This window comes from Myotis daubentonii, chromosome 3 (genome assembly GCF_963259705.1).
Source record: "Myotis daubentonii chromosome 3, mMyoDau2.1, whole genome shotgun sequence".
Classification (NCBI taxonomy): Eukaryota; Metazoa; Chordata; class Mammalia; order Chiroptera; family Vespertilionidae; genus Myotis; species Myotis daubentonii.
This window is the reverse complement of record NC_081842.1, coordinates 106,166,754-106,185,839: the sequence shown is the minus strand read 5'-3', so window position 1 is coordinate 106,185,839 and position 19,086 is coordinate 106,166,754. Positions and strand designations below refer to the sequence as shown.

The 19,086-nt window shown below is 42.7% G+C and overlaps 1 protein-coding gene across 5 annotated transcripts in view; it reads left to right on the top strand.

The window, feature by feature from the left end:
* RNF13 (ring finger protein 13) overlaps nucleotides 1-19,086 on the top strand; it is a 183,884-nt gene that overhangs the window by 98,909 nt on the left and 65,889 nt on the right. For 4 of the 5 annotated variants that reach the window (XM_059688166.1, XM_059688167.1, XM_059688164.1 and 1 more), the window contains 2 exons: nucleotides 3,611-3,698; nucleotides 13,571-13,661. In XM_059688166.1, coding sequence (XP_059544149.1) covers nucleotides 3,611-3,698; nucleotides 13,571-13,661 — 179 coding nt within the window. Of the gene's footprint in view, nucleotides 1-3,610; nucleotides 3,709-13,570; nucleotides 13,662-19,086 lie in introns of all 5 variants that reach the window. The other variant, XM_059688168.1, reaches the window with a different exon arrangement.

The window sequence follows — 19,086 nt, the reverse complement described above, 5'->3', positions numbered from 1 at the left end:
CTGGCCTCACTGAGTCCTGGGTCGTATTGCCAAGGGCTGCACCCTCCCCAAGCTGTTTCCTGGTAGGGCAAGGTTTGAGGCAGGAACCGGCCCTCGGAGTGGATGCATATCTTTATAAAGTCTTAATACATTATATTAGAGGTCGTGGTGGTACTGTTTTACCCACAGCGTCTACAGGAATTGCTGCAAATTTACTTCTCAGTGGAAGAACATTTCATTCCCAATATATATTACCCATTCCACTAAATGAAAGTTCAATTTCTAGACTCGATATGAACAGTGAAGTTGCTAAAGCTATTAAAAAGGCCCAACTTCTCATTATTGATGAATGCACCATGGCATACAATCATACTATAAATGCCATAGACAGATTACTAAGAGAAATTTGAATATTGTATTTGGTGAGAAAGTTCTCCTTCTTGGAGGGGATTTTCGACAATGTCTCAGTATTGTACCACATGCTATGTGATCGGCCATAGTACAAACAAATTTAAAGTACTGCAATGTTTGGGGATGTTTCAGAAAGTTGTCTCTTACAACAAATATGAGATCAGAGGATTCTGCTTATAGTGAATGGTCAGTAAAACTTGGAGATGGCAAACTTGATAGCAGTTTTCATTTAGGAATGGATATTATTGAAATCCCCTGTGAAATGATTTGTAATGGATCTATTATTGAAGCTACCTTTGGAAATAGTTTATCTGTAGATAATATTAAAAATATATCTAAATGTGTGATTTTTTGTCCAAAAAATGAGCACATTCAAAAATTAAATGAAGAAATTTTGGATATACTCGATGGAGATTTTTACACATATTTGAGTGATGATTCCATTGATTCCACAGATGATGCTGAAAAGGAAAATTTACCCATCGAATTTCTCAATAGTATTACTCCTTTGGGGATGCCGTGTCATAAATTAAAATTGAAAGTGGGTGCAATCATCGTGCTATTGAGAAATCTTAATAGTAAATGGGGTCTTTGTAATGGTACCAGATTTATTATCAAAAGATTACGACCTCACATTATCGAAGCTGAAGTATTAACAGAATCTGCAAAAGGAGAGGTTATTCTGATTCCAAGAATTGATTTGTCCCCATCTGACACTGGTTTCCCATTTAAATTGATTCAAAGACAGTTTCCCGTGATGCCAGCATTTGTGATGACTATTAATAAATCACAAGGACAAACTCTAGACAGAGTAGGCACATTCCTACCTGAACCCGTTTTCGCACATGGTCAATTACATGTTGCTTTCTCTCGAGTTCGAAGAGCATGTGATGTTAAGGTTAAAGTTCTAAATACTTCATCACAAGGGAAATTAGTCAAACACTCTGAAAGTGTTTTCACTCTTAATGTGGTGTAAGGGAGATATTAGAATAAGTTTAATCACTTTATCAGTCGTTGTTTGCATCACTAATGTTTTTATATCATGTTTTTGTTGTTTTTATATCATGCCTCTGTTGTTGTTATATCCTTTTGTTACTTTTTATTTATTAATTTATATATTACTAGAGGCCCGGTGCACAAAAATTTGTGCACTCGTGGGGAGGGGCGGGTCCCTCAGCCCGGCCTGTGCCCTCTCGCAGTCTGGGACCCCTCAGGAGATAACGACCTGCTGGCTTAGGCCTGGTCCCGGGTGGCAGAGGGCAGGCCTAATCCCTAGGTGCAGCCCCTGGTAGGGCTCAGAGCAGGGCCGATTGGGGAGTTGGGGCGCCACCCCCTGTCATGCACAGAGCAGGGTGGATTGGAGGTTGCGATGCCACCCTCAGTCAAGCTCAGGGTAGGGCCGATTGGGGGGTTGGGGCACCGCCCCCTGTCACACTCAAGGCAGGGTCGATGGGGAGGTTGCGGCGCCACCCGCTGTCACGCACAGAGCAGGGCCAATCGGGGGTTGGGGCTCCGTACCCTGTCACACACAGAGCAGGGCCAATCAGGGGGTTGGGGCGCTGCCCCTAGTCACGCACAGAGCAGGGTCAATCAGGGGGTTGGTGCGCTGCCCCATGTCACGCACAGAGCAGGGCCCATCAGGGGGGTTGGGGCTCCGTACCCTGTCACACACAGAGCAGGGCTGATCAGGGGGTTGGGGCGCCGCCCTCTATCACCCACAGAGCAGGGCCGATCAGGGGGTTAGAGTGCCGCCACTGTCACACTCAGGGCAGGGCTGATGGGGAGGTTATGTTTCTACCCCATCACACACAGAGCAGGGCCGATCGGGTGTGGGGTGCCGCACCCTGTCACACACAGAGCCGCAGGGCGATCGAGGGGTGGGGAGCTCCCCCCTATCAGGCACAGAGCAGGGCCGATCAGGGGGTTGGGGCGCCTTCCCCTGTCATGAACAGAGCAGGGCGGATAGGGAGGTTGTGGCCCCGCCCCCTATCACACACAGAGCCGCAGGGCGATCAGGGGGTTTGGGCGCTACCCGCTGTCACGCTGATCCTGGTGCTGGGAGCCCTTGCGGCTCCACTGATCCTGGTGCAGGGAGGCATGTTACCCTTTTACTATGTACGATAGAGGCCTGGTGCATGGGTGGGGGCCGGCTGGTTTGCCCTGAAGGGTGTCCTGGATCAGGGTTGGGGTCCCCACTGGGGAGCCTGGCCAGCCTGAGTGAGGGGATGATGGCTGTTTGCAGCTGGTCACATACCCTTCAGGGTGGGGGTCCCCACTGGGGTGCCTGGCCAGTCTGGGTGAGGGGCTGAGGGCTGTTTTCAGGCTGGCGGGTGACTGAAGCTCCCAACTGCTCCTTTTTTTCTTATTTTTTATTCTGTGCCAGCTTTAGCTCTGGCTCCAGCTCTGAGGCCTCTGCTGCTGAAAGCAGGTATCTGGTTTGTTTGGGTTCTATAATCGACACAGTATCAACTCCAGCTCTGAGATACTGGTTGGCTGAAAGCAGGTTTCTGGGATTTTGTTTAGCTTCTATATTTGTAACAATGTTTCAAACCGCAGGCTCAGAGACCGGCAAGGCAGGCAGGGAATGTTGGAGTCCTCCATCACTGAAGCAAGCAAGCCTCATGTTGGCTTCAAGCTGCCTGGCTGCCATCTTGGTTGGCAGTTAATTTGCATATCGCCCTGATTAGCCAATGGGAAGGGTAGCGGATGTATGCTAATTACCATGTTTCTCTTTTATTAGATAGGATTTTCATATACATTTTATTCATTTCCTTTCACCACACATTTCTATTATAGCTGTGGTTCTCAACCTGTGGGTTTGCGACCCCTTTGGTGGTCGAACGACGCTTTCACAGGGGTCTCCTAAGACCATCCTGCATATCAGATATTTACATTACGATTCATAACAGTAGCAACATTACAGTTATGAAGTAGCAACAAAAGTATTTTTATGGTTGGGTCACAACATGAGGAACTGTATTTAAACGGCCAGAAGGTTGAGAACCACAAAATATAGAGAAAGGGCAAATAACAATATTAAAATATTTCCGCTAATTAATTCCCTTTTAATGTGCATGGATTTCGTGCACCAGGCTACGTGTTATAGATAAAAGAAGCCCCAGAATATGGTATAGACTTGTTGACTTATGTTTGTTGAAGCTGAGGGACTTTGTGACAAAGTACTTTCTTCTTCATATAATTACTGTTTTCTGACTTGCAGGTTTTAAATGCACAGAGAGCAGGATACAAAGCAGCCATAGTTCATAATGTTGATTCTGATGAGCTCATTAGCATGGGATCCAACGACAGTAAGTACAGGTATCATTTTTCTTCTCTCCTGTTTGACAGATCTTTTGTATAAATTCTTCTTCTCTCATTTGTTTTTTAAAGCAGAATTTCTTTTCTATCACAATGGTGATTCCCAATTTTTAACCCCCTTGGGACAATTTTATTCACACTAGAAATGGAATTGACTTATTTTTTTCAAAATAGATTTTTTTTTAAACCAATTTATTTCATTTTAGAAGATATGTTGATGTTTTGGTAAAAAACAAAGGAAAACCAAAACTTTAAGTAGAGATAAGTATGCTGAGTTAAAGATTCCATAGAAGAATTTTTCTGATTTATTTAGAGATTCACAAGATTAAGTTTTAGGCTATGAGGCTACTGTATTCTTGTGGAATTTCACAGCCACATACTTGTGCTTTCTTCAATACAATTTGGGTATTAGCCACTTAACATACATTGATGTGTCTGTAGCTATTTATTTATTTATTTATTTAGAGTTTTAATTGATGTTTAGAGAGAGGGGAAGGAAGAAGGAGAGATAAATATCAATGTGAGAGTGAAACATCTATAGGCTGCCTCCTGCACACCTCCTACCTGGAATAGAGCTAACAATCTGGGCATGTGCCCTGACCGGGAATAGAATGGGCAACCTTTTGGTACATCAACACTAATAAAAGAGAAAAATGGTAATTGGCGTACGACGATACCCTTTTCATTGGCTAATCAGGGCTATATGCAAATTAACTGCCAACTAAGATTGGCAGTTAACTGTCAACAAGATGGTGGTTAATTTGCATATGTAGGCACAATGCAGGGAGGCGAAAGGGAAAGCAGGAAGAAGCCCCCTGCCACTGACAGTGATCGGAAACCCAGGGGGGAGCTAAGAGCTGGGGGGCAGGGCAAAGGCGGCCCTGGGGCCGCCTTTGCCCTGCCCCCCAGCCATGATCGGAGAATCAGGCGCCTTTTCCGCCCTGGCCAGTGATAGCAGGAAGTAGGGGTGGAGCCAGCGATGGGAGCTGGGTACTGTCGAAGCTGGCAGTCCCAGGAGCTAGGGGCCCCTTGCCTGGGCCTAAAGCGAAGCCCACGATCGTGGGGCCGCTGCAGCTGTGGGTCCCCGCTGCCCGGGCCGGACGCCTCAGCCAGAGGCATCCTGCAGGGGCAGGGGCGGAGCCCGCGCAATCGCAGTGCCCCCCGCTGCCACTGCAGGTCCCTGCTGCCCGGGCCCGACGCCTAGGCCAGAGGCGTCAGGCCTGGGCAAGGGGCCGATCCTGCGATTGGAGGGTGATGGGGGTCAACGCCTGAGGGCTCCCAGTATGTGAGAGGGGGCAGGCTGGGCTGAGGGACACTCCCCCCACACACACCCAGTGCACGAATTTCGTGCACCGGGCCCCTAGTGAGATTATACTTAGCCAAATGAGCCACACAAGCCAGTGCTAGCTTTTCATTTAAAATGGGAATATCATTCCTTACTCTGTACTGAATATTAGCTTGTAAGGAAAATTAGCCAATTTTAATAAAATTTCTGGCTTTAATCAGAAAGCTGTGCACTTTCATTTAATTTAATGAGAGTGATAAAATAGGTCTTTTGTTATGTTGATGAAATGACTTTGGACCCCATCTAAGGATGGGGACTGGTTGCCAGGAAACCAACCATGTGTTAAGAGTGTTAGAACTTTCAGTTCCATTCCTGACCTTCAAGGAGGGGAGAAGGGCTGGAGTTTGAATGGATTGCCAATGGCTAATTATTTTATCAAGCTTGCCTATGTAATAAAGCTTCCATTAAAAAACAAAACAAAAAACAAACAACAACAAAAACCCAAAAACAAACCAAGAGGACAGGTTTGGAAAGCTTTGGGTTGGTGAATGAGTAGAGGTGCTGGTAGAGTTGTGTGCCTGGATAGGGCCTGGAAGCTCTGTGCCCCTTCACATGTACCTTGTCATGTATATCTCTTCTATCTGTCTGTTCCTGAGTTATAGTCTTTCATAATAAACTGGTAATTTAGTAAGTAAAATATTTCTCTTAGTAAAATATTTGCTATAGCAAATTAACTGGACCCAAGGGGAAGGGCGGTGGAACCTCCAGTCTATAGCTAGTCAGTTAGAAGCACAGATGATAATGTGGATTTGCAATTGGGTTCTGAAAGATGGGTGTCTTGTCTTGTGAGACTAAACCTTTGGAATTTGATGCTGTCTCTGGCTATATAACATCAGACTTGAGTTCAATTGAATTGTTTGATGATGTGGGGGAAACACACACACACACACACACACACACAGCTATAGACTGACATACTTTATTGGAATGTATTTAGGACTTTAAATAACTACATCTTTAATAGGAAATATTTTGAATTCCTTAACCAGAAAAGTATTTTTATAGCATAGGACATTATTGTTGTTGTTTGAGTAGAACTCTTTTCCTTCTTACTCCTAATATAATCTGAGGTAAACTTACAATATATAAGAAAGAAACATTCTAGGAATAAGTTCCTTAGTTAATTTCTTTATATTTTAAATTATTTTTATTTTTTAAAAATATGTTTTTATTGCTTTTAGAGAGAGAAAGGGAGAGAGAGAGAAATAGCGATTAGGGTGAAACATTAATTGGCTGCCTTCTTCACACACCCTACGGGGAATGGAGCCTGCAACCTAGGGATGTGCCATGACCAGGAACCATCTAGTGACCTCTTCTTTCATGGGTTGCTGCTCAACTACTGAGCCATACTGGCCGGGCATATCTTTTAAAATATTATTTTAAACTTCTAGCTAATTAAATTCTCATAATCGTGGTAGAATGCATGAAGTACCATTGAGGCTCCAGCATTTTACAAAAATTTGACAACCACTGCTTGGGAATTAGAGGACTTGATGAAGGGATTTTTATTTACCTGCACCCTTGGGAAAGTTAATTAAGTCCTTTATTTTATTATTAATAAAATATTAAGTCCTTTATTTTCATCTATAAAAGTATGAATAGTTTTGATTTTTATTTGACCTGACAAGATTAGGAAGCTCATATGAGATAGGGATATCAGAAAACCCATGCCATGGCAGAGTGGGAAGAACCTAGATTAGGAGTCGAAAGCTTCAAGTTTGAGTCCAAGTTGTGCGAATGCCTAACTGTGTAACCAAGACAAGTTATCAATATGTCTTGGTTTGTTTCTTCTGTTTTTGTTGCTTTCTTCCTTCAGCAAATGTTTTCTTTTGGCAGTCTATCAAGCACTATTTTAGGTTCCATGACTACAGCAGGGATTGACACAGTTTAAGGCTCAGTGAATAGAAACATACCTCTGGCATAGAAACTGACCAATCAGAACCAAATCTGGATGAAGTGTGAGGAGCCACTGGCTGCCTAGGAGGTGGAGCTTTTGGCTCCTCACACTTCATCCAGATTTGGTTCTGATTGGTCAGTTTCTATACCTTTCTTTGAAGTAGCAGAATGCAGTAGTTAAGGGTGTGGTTTCTGGGGACAGCCTGCCAGGGTTTGAATCCCAGCTCTACCACTTACTAGCTGTGTGACTTTGACTATGTTACCTAACATCTCTGTGCCTCACTTTTCTGATCTGTAAATAGAATAATAATACTTAACTCATTGGGTTTTTGTGAGGATTGAATGAATTATAACATATACACTATTTAGAAGACCGCCTGGTTCTTAGTAATCATTTAATGGTTATTTAGCTATTATTATTATTGCTACTGTTACTATTATTACACTAGAGGCCCAGTGCACAAAATTTGTGCATGGAGGGGGGAAGTTCCCTCAGCCCAGCCTGCACCCACTCCAAACGGTCACCCCTCTCACAATCTGGGACCACTGGCTCCTAACCACTCACCTACCTGCCTGCCTGATTGCCCCTAATTTCACTGCCTGCCTGCCTAATCTCACCTAACTGCCTCTGCCTGCCTGCCTGCCTGATCACCCCCAACTGCCCTCCGCTGCCGGCCAATTTGGTTCTGATTGGTCAGTTTCTATGCCAGTCAGCGTCAAAAGCTCTGCCTCCTAGGCAGCCATTGGCTCCTCACAGTTGACCCAGATTGGTTCTGATTGGTCAGTTTCTATGCCAGTCAGCATCTCTGGGCCTATCAACGGGGCCTGATCAGAAAGGCAGGGCTGATCAGCAGCCCCGGTGGAGAGAAATGGAGGCGCGGCTGTTGGCCAGGCCGGGAGAGAAAGAGAGGCAAGTTCTGATCAACAGCTGCCACAGAGGCTACGGGTCAGACCCTGCCTCTTTGCCTGCAGGCCTCGCTCAGGGCCTGATCCACAGCCCCCTAGGCAGTCAGTGCTGGGTCGGGGCACCTGCCCCGGCCCCAGTCAGTGCTGGGTTGCCATGGCAACCTAGCACAGACTTCAGGTCTGGTCAAGCCTTTGGTCATAATTGTTGTTAGGACCCTGGCTCTTTATTGTATAGACTAGAGGCCTGATGCATGAAAATTCATGCACTGGAGGGGGGGTCCCTCAGCCCGGCTTGCTCTCTCTCACAGTCCGGGAGCCCTCAAGGGTGGGAGGCGACCCAGCGATCAGGGGAAGGCGATGCCCTATCACACCTCCGCTGCTACCACTGCTGGCAGTGCAAGCCTCCTGCACCTTGGGCCAGCCCTGGGCTGCTGGGCAGCCTCCATCTGAGGCTTGCCTGCGCCTCGGGCCAGCCCTGGGTGGCTGGGGGGCTGAGGGGACTGGGTGCCGCCATCTTGTGGCTGTGGGCGTCACCATCTTTGAGGACAAGGCAGTCAATTAGCACATTCCCTTGTTATTGGCTGTGGGTGCTGCCATCCTTGAGGGCGGGGCAGTAAATCAGCATATTCCCTCCTTATTGGCTGTGGGAGCCACCATCTTTGCGATGGCACGAGGGTCAATTAGCATATTCACTCTTTATTAGATAGGATTCTAGAGTGGGAGAGAGGAAATGAACACAAAGAGATATGCTATATGTCACATAGTAACAGGTACTATGAAGAAAAACCTTTTTGGCTAAAGGGATATAAAGTGACAGGGATGAGGGGAGGGATCTTTTAAATAGGGTGGTCAAAGAAGACTTCTGCATATGAGGCTTTGACATTTAAGCATAAGTCTAAAATGAGAGGCTGAGGAGGAGTTTTCCAAGGAAAGGGAACAACAAACAGAAAGCTGGAAGATAGAGTATATTTGATGTTTCAAGGTGTGACAGTGGCTGGTATTAATTGAGCAAGGGTCAGAGGAAGTGGTAGGGGATGAGGTTAGAGAGTGAGCCAGGGGCCAGATCCTGTAGGACTTTGGAATTTGTTCTATATGTATTTTATATAGAGGTGTGAGGTGATCTGACATATTTTTAAATGGCCACTTTGGTTGCGATTCCTTTTGAGAATAGACTGCAGGGAAAAAATGGGCAAGAGTGCCAGTAGATGCGAGTTAGAATGTTGCTGCAGCAGCAAGGAAGAGGTGATGGTGATCTGGAGTGTTGGCAGTGATTGTGTTGAGAAGTGATAGAATTATGGACTTGTTTTGAAGTTGATAGGATTTGTTATGAGGAATAAGGAAAAGGGAAGAGTCCAGGATGACTCCAAGATATTTACCCTGAGAAACTAGGTGAGTAGTTTTGCTATTTACAGAGATCAGAAAGACTAGGAGTAGAACCAAAACATTGAGAGTCTCAATTGAAAACATTAAATTTGAAACATCTGATATGCAATCAAGTGGAAATATCAAACAGGCAATTGGATATGTGAATCTGGAGAGGTTGGGCTGGCCATTTAAAGTATGATTTGTCTATGACAGTGATGGCAAACCTTTTGAGCTCGGCGTGTCAGCATTTTGAAAAACCCTAACTTAACTCTGGTGCCGTGTCACATATAGAAAATTTTTGATATTTGCAACCATAGTAAAACAAAGATTTATATTTTTGATATTTATTTTATATATTTAAATGCCATTTAACAAAGAAAAATCAACCAAAAAAATGAGTTCGCGTGTCACCTCTGACACGCATGTCATAGATTTGCTATCACTGGTCTATGATATCATGATAATACTATTTGATTACTTCATGGAGTTGTTTTGTGGATCAGAATTAAAATTTAGTGTTTCTAAAAATATTTTGTGAACTAGAACATGTTTTTAGTATATAAATAGTGTTGCAGAGTCTCCAATATGGCTATTCATATTTGCATACATCATTGTCCCCTTTCTTAATCTTTTGACTAAAATGAGAAGCTTTTAACATCTCTTAGGTATAAGTCACAGAAGTATGTTACTTGCAATAATTATAAGCCAGTAGTTACAACCCAAAAGTTTCTCTTTGAGTGTATCAGAATATCTTCATGAAAGACTAAAACATTCCATTTACAAAGGATATATAATTCCAAGTTTTAAGTGTCAAATAAATTAAACTGTAAACTATGTGATAGAGGAAGATCTCTTAGCAAGCTAGAAAATATCTTCATAAAATGTATGTGATTATATCAGTACCTCTCCACTATTAAAACAATGGGGTGGATTTTTATTGACATGACAGGATCTCTGAAGTGTATCACTGAATGGAAGAAAAACTCACACTATGCCCCATTATTATATGATCCTGCTGGTGTAACAATAAAATTTTATTCCCACTGATGTAAAAATAGTGATTAAAAATTCCTTTACTCACCATTTTGGTTCCTACCTTCCTGGGGCTTGTAGGGTATGTGTGTGTGTGTGTGTGTGTGTGTGTGTGTGTGTGTGTGTGTGTGTGTTTGAGAGAGAGAGAGGAGAAGGAGAGAAAATGGGTGGGAATCAATGATTATATTTTCTTAAAACAACCAATCTGGAAGTGAAAAAATGTATCCTACCAAGGAATACCAAGAATTTAAAATAAAACATTAAAATATCCTATCTAATAGAAGAGAAACATGGTAATTGGCGTACGACCGCTACCCTTCCCATTGGCTAATCAGCGAGATATGCAAATTAACTGCCAGCCAAGATGGCGGCTGGCAGCCAGGCAGCTTAAACTGAACATGAGGCTTGCTTGCTTCAGTGACGGAGGAAACCAACGTTCCCCGCCTGACTTGCTGGCCTCTGAGCTTGCAGTTTAAGAAACATAGTAACAAATATGGAGGCTAAACAAAACCCCAGAAACCAGCTTTCAGCCGGCCGGGATCTCAGAGCTGGAGTTGATACAGAGTTTCGATTATAGAACTGAAACAAACCAGATACCTATTTTCAGCAGCTGAGGCCTCAGAGCTGGAGCCTCAGAGCTAAAGCTGGCCCAGAATAAAAAAGAAAAGAAAAAAAGGAGCAGTTGGGAGCTTCAGTCACCCACCAGCCTGAAAACAGCCCTCAGCCCCTCACCCAGACTGGCCAGGCACCCCAGTGGGGACCCCCACCCTGAAGGGTATGTGACCAGCTGCAAACAGCCATCATCCCCTCATCCAGACTGGCCAGGCACCCCGGTGGGGACCCCCACCCTGAAGGGTGTGTGACCAGCTACAAACAGCCATCATCCCCTCACCCAGGCTGGCCAGGCACCCCGGTGGGGACTCCCACCCTGAAGGGTGTGTGACCAGCTGCAAACAGCCATCATCCCCTCATCCAGGCTGGCCAGGCACCCCAGTGGGACCCCCACCCTGATCCAGGACACCCTTTAGGGCAAACCAGCCAGCCCCCACCCATGCACCAGGCCTCTATTCTATATAGTAAAAGGGTAATATGCCTCCCAGCACCAGGATCAGCGGAGCCGCAAGGCCTCCCGTCACTGGGATCAGTGTGACAGTGGGCAGCGCCCAAACCCCGTGATCGCCCTGCGGCTCTGTGTGTGACAGGGGGCGGGGCCACAACCTCCCTATCTGCCCTGCTCTGTTCATGACAGGGGAAGGCGCCCCAACCCCCTGATCGCCTTGTGGCTCTGTGTGTGACAGGGAGCGGCACCCCAACCCCCTGATCAGCCCTTCTCTGTGTGTGACAGGGTGCAGCGCCCCAACCCCCCCACCCCACGGGCCCTGCTCTGTGTGTGATGGGGTATAGCCATAACCTCCCCATCGGCCCTGCCCTGAGTGTGAGAGTAGCAGCGCCCCAACCCCCTGATCAGCCCTGATCTGTGGGTGATAAAGGGCGGCGCCCCAACCCCCTGATCCACCCTGTTCTGTGTGTGACAGGGGGCGGTGCCCCAACTCCCCTATCTGCCCTACTCTGTGAGTGACGGGGGAGCTCCCCAACCCCCTGATGGGCCCTGCTCTGTGCGTGACAGGGGGCAGTGCCCCAACCCCCTGATTGGCCCTGCTCTGTGCGTGACAGGGGGTGGCGCCACAACCTCCCCATGGACCCTGCCTTGAGTGTGACAGGGGGCGGTGCCCCAACCTCCCAATCGGCCCTACCCTGAGCATGACTGAGGGTGGCATCGCAACCTCCCAATCTACCCTGCTCTGTGCATGACAGGGGGCGGCGCCCCAACTCCCCAATCAGCCCTGCTCTGAGCCCGACCAGGGGCTGCACCTAGGGATTAGGCCTGCCCTCTGCCACCCGGGAGCAGGCCTAAGCCAGCAGGTCGTTATCTCCCGAGGGGTCCCAGACTGCGAGAGGGCACAGGCCGGGCTGAGGGATCCTCCCCTCCCCGAGTGCACAAATTTTTGTGCATCGGGCCTCTAGTGCCTTTATAAGGATTAAAGAAAAACACATTAGTGGTTGCTGAGGTTGGGGGCATGGGTTGACTATAAAGGGGCACAAAGGAATTATTTGTAGGGGTGATAGAACATTCTATATTTTGATTGTGGTGGTGGCTACATAATTACATGTATTTGTCACAAGAAAAGTGCCCTGATAGGGCAGCTCAGTTGGTTGGCGTATCATCCTATGCATCAAAGGGTCAAGGGTTTGATTCCTGGTCAGGACACATACCAAGTGGTGGGTACAATCCCCAGTGGGCACATGCAAGAGGCAGCCAATTGATGTTTTTCACATTGATGATTCTCCCCCTCTCCTTCCCTCTAAAATCAATAAACAAAACAAAACAAAACAAAAAAAACCCAAAGATCTATCAAATAAAACCTTGCTTGGTCTTTGTGTGGAAAGGATTATGGCTATGTTCTGTTTTCTTCTTGTGTTCTCCCTGCCTTTAAAAATAAATAATGAATATGCATTTTTTAAAGAAATATAGAACAGAGTTATTGGGAAAAATATTACAAAAGAAAACAAGTGGGCTTTGTCTAAAGCCAAGTCTGTTAAATTAACTCACAGCTAAAAATAAGGCTGCTTTTTCTACAGTAACATTAAGAGGATTGTTTTATTTCTCTTCCTGAGTAATGGGTAATTTTTTTTTCTTTTGCCATTTGATTTTGGTTTTGTAATATCGGTATAAGGGTCAAATTTCTCAGGACACCAGCCAAAACACAAAGATTTACCACGAAATCTAGGATTTGGAGGAAGTAGAAATTTACCTAACTTTCCTGTCCTATGCCTTTCTCAATTCCTGCCACCCTTTCACTTCAGAAAGTGTATGTGTGCTGTCATTTTTCAGACTGGTGTGAAGTGGTCTTTTCTTACATTCTTAGGCTTGCACCTCTCCTGGGAATGGGTATGTAAAAAAAGTTTTTTCGCTTTCATTCAGGAATTAAGTGTGGAAAGAAAACTTAAATTCTCTCTCATCCTTTTCTAATAGTTAATTATGTCTATAAAGGATAAGTCAAATGGAAATATTAAAAATAATTATATTCCATTCTCAGGACTATTGAGATAGTATATAATGTATATAAGCGAAATGTTAGCTTTTGTTACTTAAGTATGTAGTATTTCTCAGCCACTTTGATGACTGTTATTATTGGGAGAATCAACCAATATACAATTTGAGTTGATTGTTTCCAGTTGCATATGCTGGAAGAAAATTAAGTTGATTGTACATTAAGTATAGGCTTTTAAGAATAATTTTATTATTGTTTTATACAGTTGGTGTGCTAAAGAAAATTGATATACCATCTGTCTTTATTGGTGAATCATCAGCTAATTCTCTAAAAGATGAATTCACATATGAAAGAGGGTAAGTAATGAATATAAAAAATAATCATGTAGATATTAGATAATATTAACTGTAATCAAGGTTATATTTTAGAATGCTCTATTGTGCTAAATTATCTCTTAAGTCATTATGATTTTAATACTTATTAGTTGTACTATTTCCTCTATATGGTTACATATTGAAAATATCTTCATGCTAGAGAGATTAAGGCACCAATTTGCTAAAAAGATAAAACTGTTTTTATGGTTTAATGAAACTATTGTTATTTAGAAACAATGATGAACATTTATATGACACTTTTCATTAAGACATATTTATATTTTATTATAGTTTGTTATTTTATAAAGACAGAATCCAAAACACAGTGTATTAAGTAACTAACTTTTACAGAGATAAAAAGTTTGTTTGAAAGTTTGAAAAGTTTAATTTGGAATAAAAACTTCTCTGTGGAAGTTCTCCAAATCACTTAAGGCACAGCTTTCTCATCTCACATAGCCAACACTTCAGAGCTTCTTCCCTGACACAGATTCTCAAATGCAGTGAGCAGGAGCAGGCTTCTGACCAAGAGGAACAATAATAATATTAATAGTAAAAGCAATAATATTTATTGAGTATTTAGCAGGTGCCAGGCAAAACTTTTATATTTGTTGTCCATTTAATTATCACAAAAACATTCTAGAGGTTATTGTATCTCTTATTTACATTTGCCAAAAGAGGAAACTGGCATAATGAAATTCAATTGTAATTATTTAGGGGGAATAAATCCATGAATATTTGAGTTTGAAAATGCATAAGAGGGCTTTCTGTTTACTACTTTTGCCATTTTCCCTCTTTAGTTTTGATATTTAAAATACAGTTCACTTATATGCTCTGAATATAATTATTAAGTTAGGGAATGTAATTTTGGATATTGTTTTAAAAATAGTTAATCAAGATGCTATTGCCTGACTGGTGTGGCTCAGTGGTTGAGCATTGACCTATAGACTAGGAGGTCATGGTTCAATTCACAATCAGGACGCATGCCTGGGTTGTGTGCTCAATCCCTAGTAAGAGGCGTGTAGGAGGCAGCCTGTCAATGCTTCTCATTATTGATGTTTCTATCTCTCTCTTCCTCTCCCTTCCTCTCTGAAATCAATAAAAATAATTTTTTTTAAAAAGATGCTATTGTGTCAGCCATGGAGGGGGAGAACTAATATTTGCTTTTACCTCAATATTGCTGTGCCATTTAGAAAAATTCTGTATTTTAATATGTATTTTAGAGCCTTGTTTTTTGTTATAAAATTACACTATTTTTTGTTGTTGTTAATTCTTACCCGAGGATATTTTTTTCTACTGATTTATATTTTTTTAACCAATTTTAATATATTTTTATTTCAGAGAGGAAGGGAGAGGGGAGAGAGATAGAAACATCAATGATGAGAGAGAATCATTGATCAGCTGCCTCCTACACGCACCCTACTGGGGATTGAGCCTAAAACCTGGGCATGTGCCCTTGGCCAGAATCGAGCCTGGGACCCTTCGGTCTGCAGGCCGATGGTCTATCCATTGAGCCAAACCGCCTAGGGCTCTACTGATTTCTAGAGTGGACGGGAGGGAAATAGAGAGAGAAACATCAGTCTGATGGAGACACATTACTTGCTTGGTTGCCTCCCACACATGCCCCAACTGGAGCCAGGGATCGATCCTTACTCTTTTTTTTTTTTTTTGAGATAAAGAGATGCCATCTGTATTTGAAGTCGAAGGGCTTTTACTTTTACAGTATTTTATTTTTCTTTTCTTTCTTTTTTTTTTATTGCTTAAAGTATTACAAAGGGTATTACATATGTGTCTTTTCTTTTTTCCCCCCGCCCTTGACTATCCCATGGCCTCCCCCACCCCCCAGTGTCCCATGTCCGTTGGTTATGCATATATGCATGCATACAAGTCCTTTGGTTGATCTCTTATCCCCCTCCCTCCTGCCCCCCACCCCTCCCCGGCCTTCCCGCTGCAGTTTGACAATCTGTTCGAGGCAGTTCTGCCTCTGTATCTATTACTGTTCAAAAGTTTATAATGGTCTCTACTATCCATGAATGAGTGAGATCATGTGGTATTTTTCCTTCATTGACTGGCTTATTTCACTTAGCATAATGCTCTCCAGTTCCATCCATGCCGTTGCAAATGGTAAGAGTTCCTTCTTTTTTACAGCAGCATAGTATTCCATCGTGTAGATGTACCACAGTTTTCTAATCCATTCATCTACTGATAGGCACTTAGGCTGTTTTCAGATCTTAGCTATGGTGAATTGTGCTGCCATGAACATATGGGTGCATATATCCTTTCTGATTGGTGTTTCTGGTTTCCTGGGATATATTCCTAGAAGTGGGATCACAGGGTCAAATGGGAGTTCCATTTTTATTTTTTTGAGGAAACTCCATACTGTCTTCCATAGTGGCTGCACCAGTCTGCATTCCCACCAGCAGTGCACAAGTGTTCCTTTTTCTCAACATCCTTTCCAGCACTTGTCATTTGTTGAATTGTTGATGATAGCCAGTCTGACAGGTGTGAGATGGTACCTCATTGTTGTTTTAATTTGCATCTCTCAGATGATTAGTGACTTTGAGCATGTTTTCATATGTCTCTTGGCTTTCTGAATGTCTTCTTTTCAAAGGTGTCTATTTAGGTCCTTTGCCCATTTTTTGATTGGATTGTTTATCTTCCTTTTGTTAAGTTGTATGAGTTCCCTATAAATTTTGGAGATTAGGCCCTTATCAGATATGACATTGGCAAATATGTTTTCCCACACGGTGGGTTTTCTCGTTGTTTTGTTGATGGTTTCTTTTGCTGTGCAGAAGCTTTTTATTTTGATGTAGTCCCATTTGTTCATTTTCTCTTTAGTTTCAAGTGCCCTAGGAGCTGTATCAGTGAAAAAATTGCTTCGGCATATGTCTGAGATTTTGTTGCCTTTGGATTCTTCTAGAATTTTTATGGTTTCCTGTCGTACATTTAAGTCCTTTATCCATTTTGAGTTTATTTTTGTGTATGGTGTAAGTTGGTGGTCTAGTTTCATTTTCTTGCATATATCTGTCCAATTATCCCAACACCATTTATTGAAGAGACTATCCTGGCTCCATTGTATGTGTTTGCCTCCTTTGTCAAATATTAATTGAGCATATTGGTTCGGGCCGATTTCTGGGCTCTCTATTCTATTCCATTGATCTATATGCCTGTTCTTGTGCCAGTACCAGGCGGTTTTGAGAGCAGTGGCTTTGTAATACAGCTTGATATCTGGTATTGATATCCCACCTACTTTGTTCTTTCTCAGGATTGCTGCAGCTATTCGGGGTCATTTTTTATTCCAGATGAATTTTTGGAGAGTTTGTTCTAGATCTGTGAAGTATGCCGTTGGTGTTTTAATGGGAAGTGTGTTGAATTTATAGATTGCTTTGGGTAGTATGGACATTTTAATGATGTTGATCCTACCAATCCATGAACACGGTATGTTCTTCCATCTGTTTATGCCTTCCTCTATCTCTTTTTTCAACGTCCTGTAGTTTTCTGAGTAGAGGTCTTTTACCTCTTTAGTTAAGTTTATTCCTAGGTAGTTTAATTTTTTGGTGCGATGGTAAATGGGATTGTTTTTGTAATCTCTCTTTCTGAAAGTTCACTATTGGTGTATAGAAATGCCTCAGATTTCTTGGGGTTAATTTTGTATCCTGCTACATTGCCAAATTCATGTATTAAGTCTAGTTGTATTTGATGGAGTCTCTAGGGTTTTGTATGTATAATATCATGTCATCTGCAAATAAGGACAGTTTTACTTCCTCTTTTCCAATTTGGATGCCTTTTATTTCTTCTTCTTGTCTAATTGCAATGGCTAATACTTCCAGTACTATGTTGAACAGGAGTGGTGAGACTGGGCATCCCTGTCTTATTCCTGTTCTTAGGGGAAATGGTGTTAGTTTTTGTCCATTGAGTATGATGTTGGTTGTGGGCCTGTCATATATGGCTTTCATTATGTTGAGGTATGATCCTTCTACTCCCACCATGCTGAGAGTTTTTATCAAAAATGGGTGTTGGATTTTGTCAAATGCTTTTTCTGCATCAATTGATATGACCATGTGGTTTTTTCCTTTCAATTTGTTTATGTGATGTATCACGTTTATTGATTTGCGGATATTGTACCATCCTTGCATCCCTGGGATAATCCTACTTGGTCGTGGTGTATGATCTTTCTGATGTACTGCTGGATCCGATTTGCTAAGATTTTGGCATCTATGTTCATGAGGGATATTGGCCTGTAATTCTCTTTCATTGTGTTGTCTTTACCTGATTTTGGTATTAGGGTGATGCTGGCTTCATAGAATGAGCTTGGAAGTGTTCCTTCCTTTTGTTTTATTTTGTAGTAGTCTGAGGAGGATAGGTTTTAGTTCTTCCTTGAATGTTTGGTAAAATACCCATGTGAAGCCGTCTGGTCCTGGGCTTTTGTTTGATGGAAGCTTTTTGATGACTGCTTCAATTTCTTCCATAGTTATTGGCCTATTGAGATTTTTAGATTCTTCCTGAGTGAGTTTTGGAATGTTGTATTTTTCTAGGAATTTGTCCATTTCCTCCAGGTTGTCTAGTTTGTTGGAGTAGAGTTGTCCATAGTATTTTTTAACAATCATTTGTATTTCTGTGGAGTCTGTTGTTATTTCGCCCCTATTGTTTCTGATTTTGTTTATTTGGGTCCTCTCTCTTTGCTTCTTGGTGAGCCTGGCTAGAGGTTTGTCAATCTTGTTTATCCTTCCGAAGAACCAGCTCTTGGTTTCATTGATTTTCTGTAGTATTTTTTTGGTTTCTATGTCATTTATTTCTGCTCTAATCTTTATTATCTCCTTCCTTCTGCTCACTCTGTGTGATTTTTTGCTGCTCTCTTTCTAATTCTTTGCGTTGTAGAGTTAGATGATTTACTACCATTTTTTCTTGTTTTTTGAGATAGGCCTGTAGAGCTATAAACTTCCCTCTCAGGATTGCTTTCATTGCGTCCCTAGGTTTTGGATTGTTGTGTTTTCATTGTCATTAGTTTCCAGGATTTTTTAAATTTCTTCTTTGATGTCATTGGTAACCCAATCAATATTTAATAACATGCTATTCAGCTTCCAAGTGTTTGAGTATTTTGGGTTGTTTTTATTGTAGTTTATTTCTAATATTATGCCATTGTGGTCTGAGAAGATGCTTGGTATGATTTCAATCTTCTTGAATTTGGGGAGACTTTGTTTGTGACCCAATATGTGGTTTATTTTTGAATCTGTCCTATGAGCACTTGAGTAGAATGTATATTCCATGGCTGTGGGGTGAAGTGTTCTGAAGATGTCAATTAAGTCCATCTGATCTAGTGAGTCATTTAGGATTGCTGTATCTTTGCTGATTGTTTGTCTAGAGTATTTATCCAGTGATGTCAGTGGTGTATTAAAGTCCCCTGCTATGA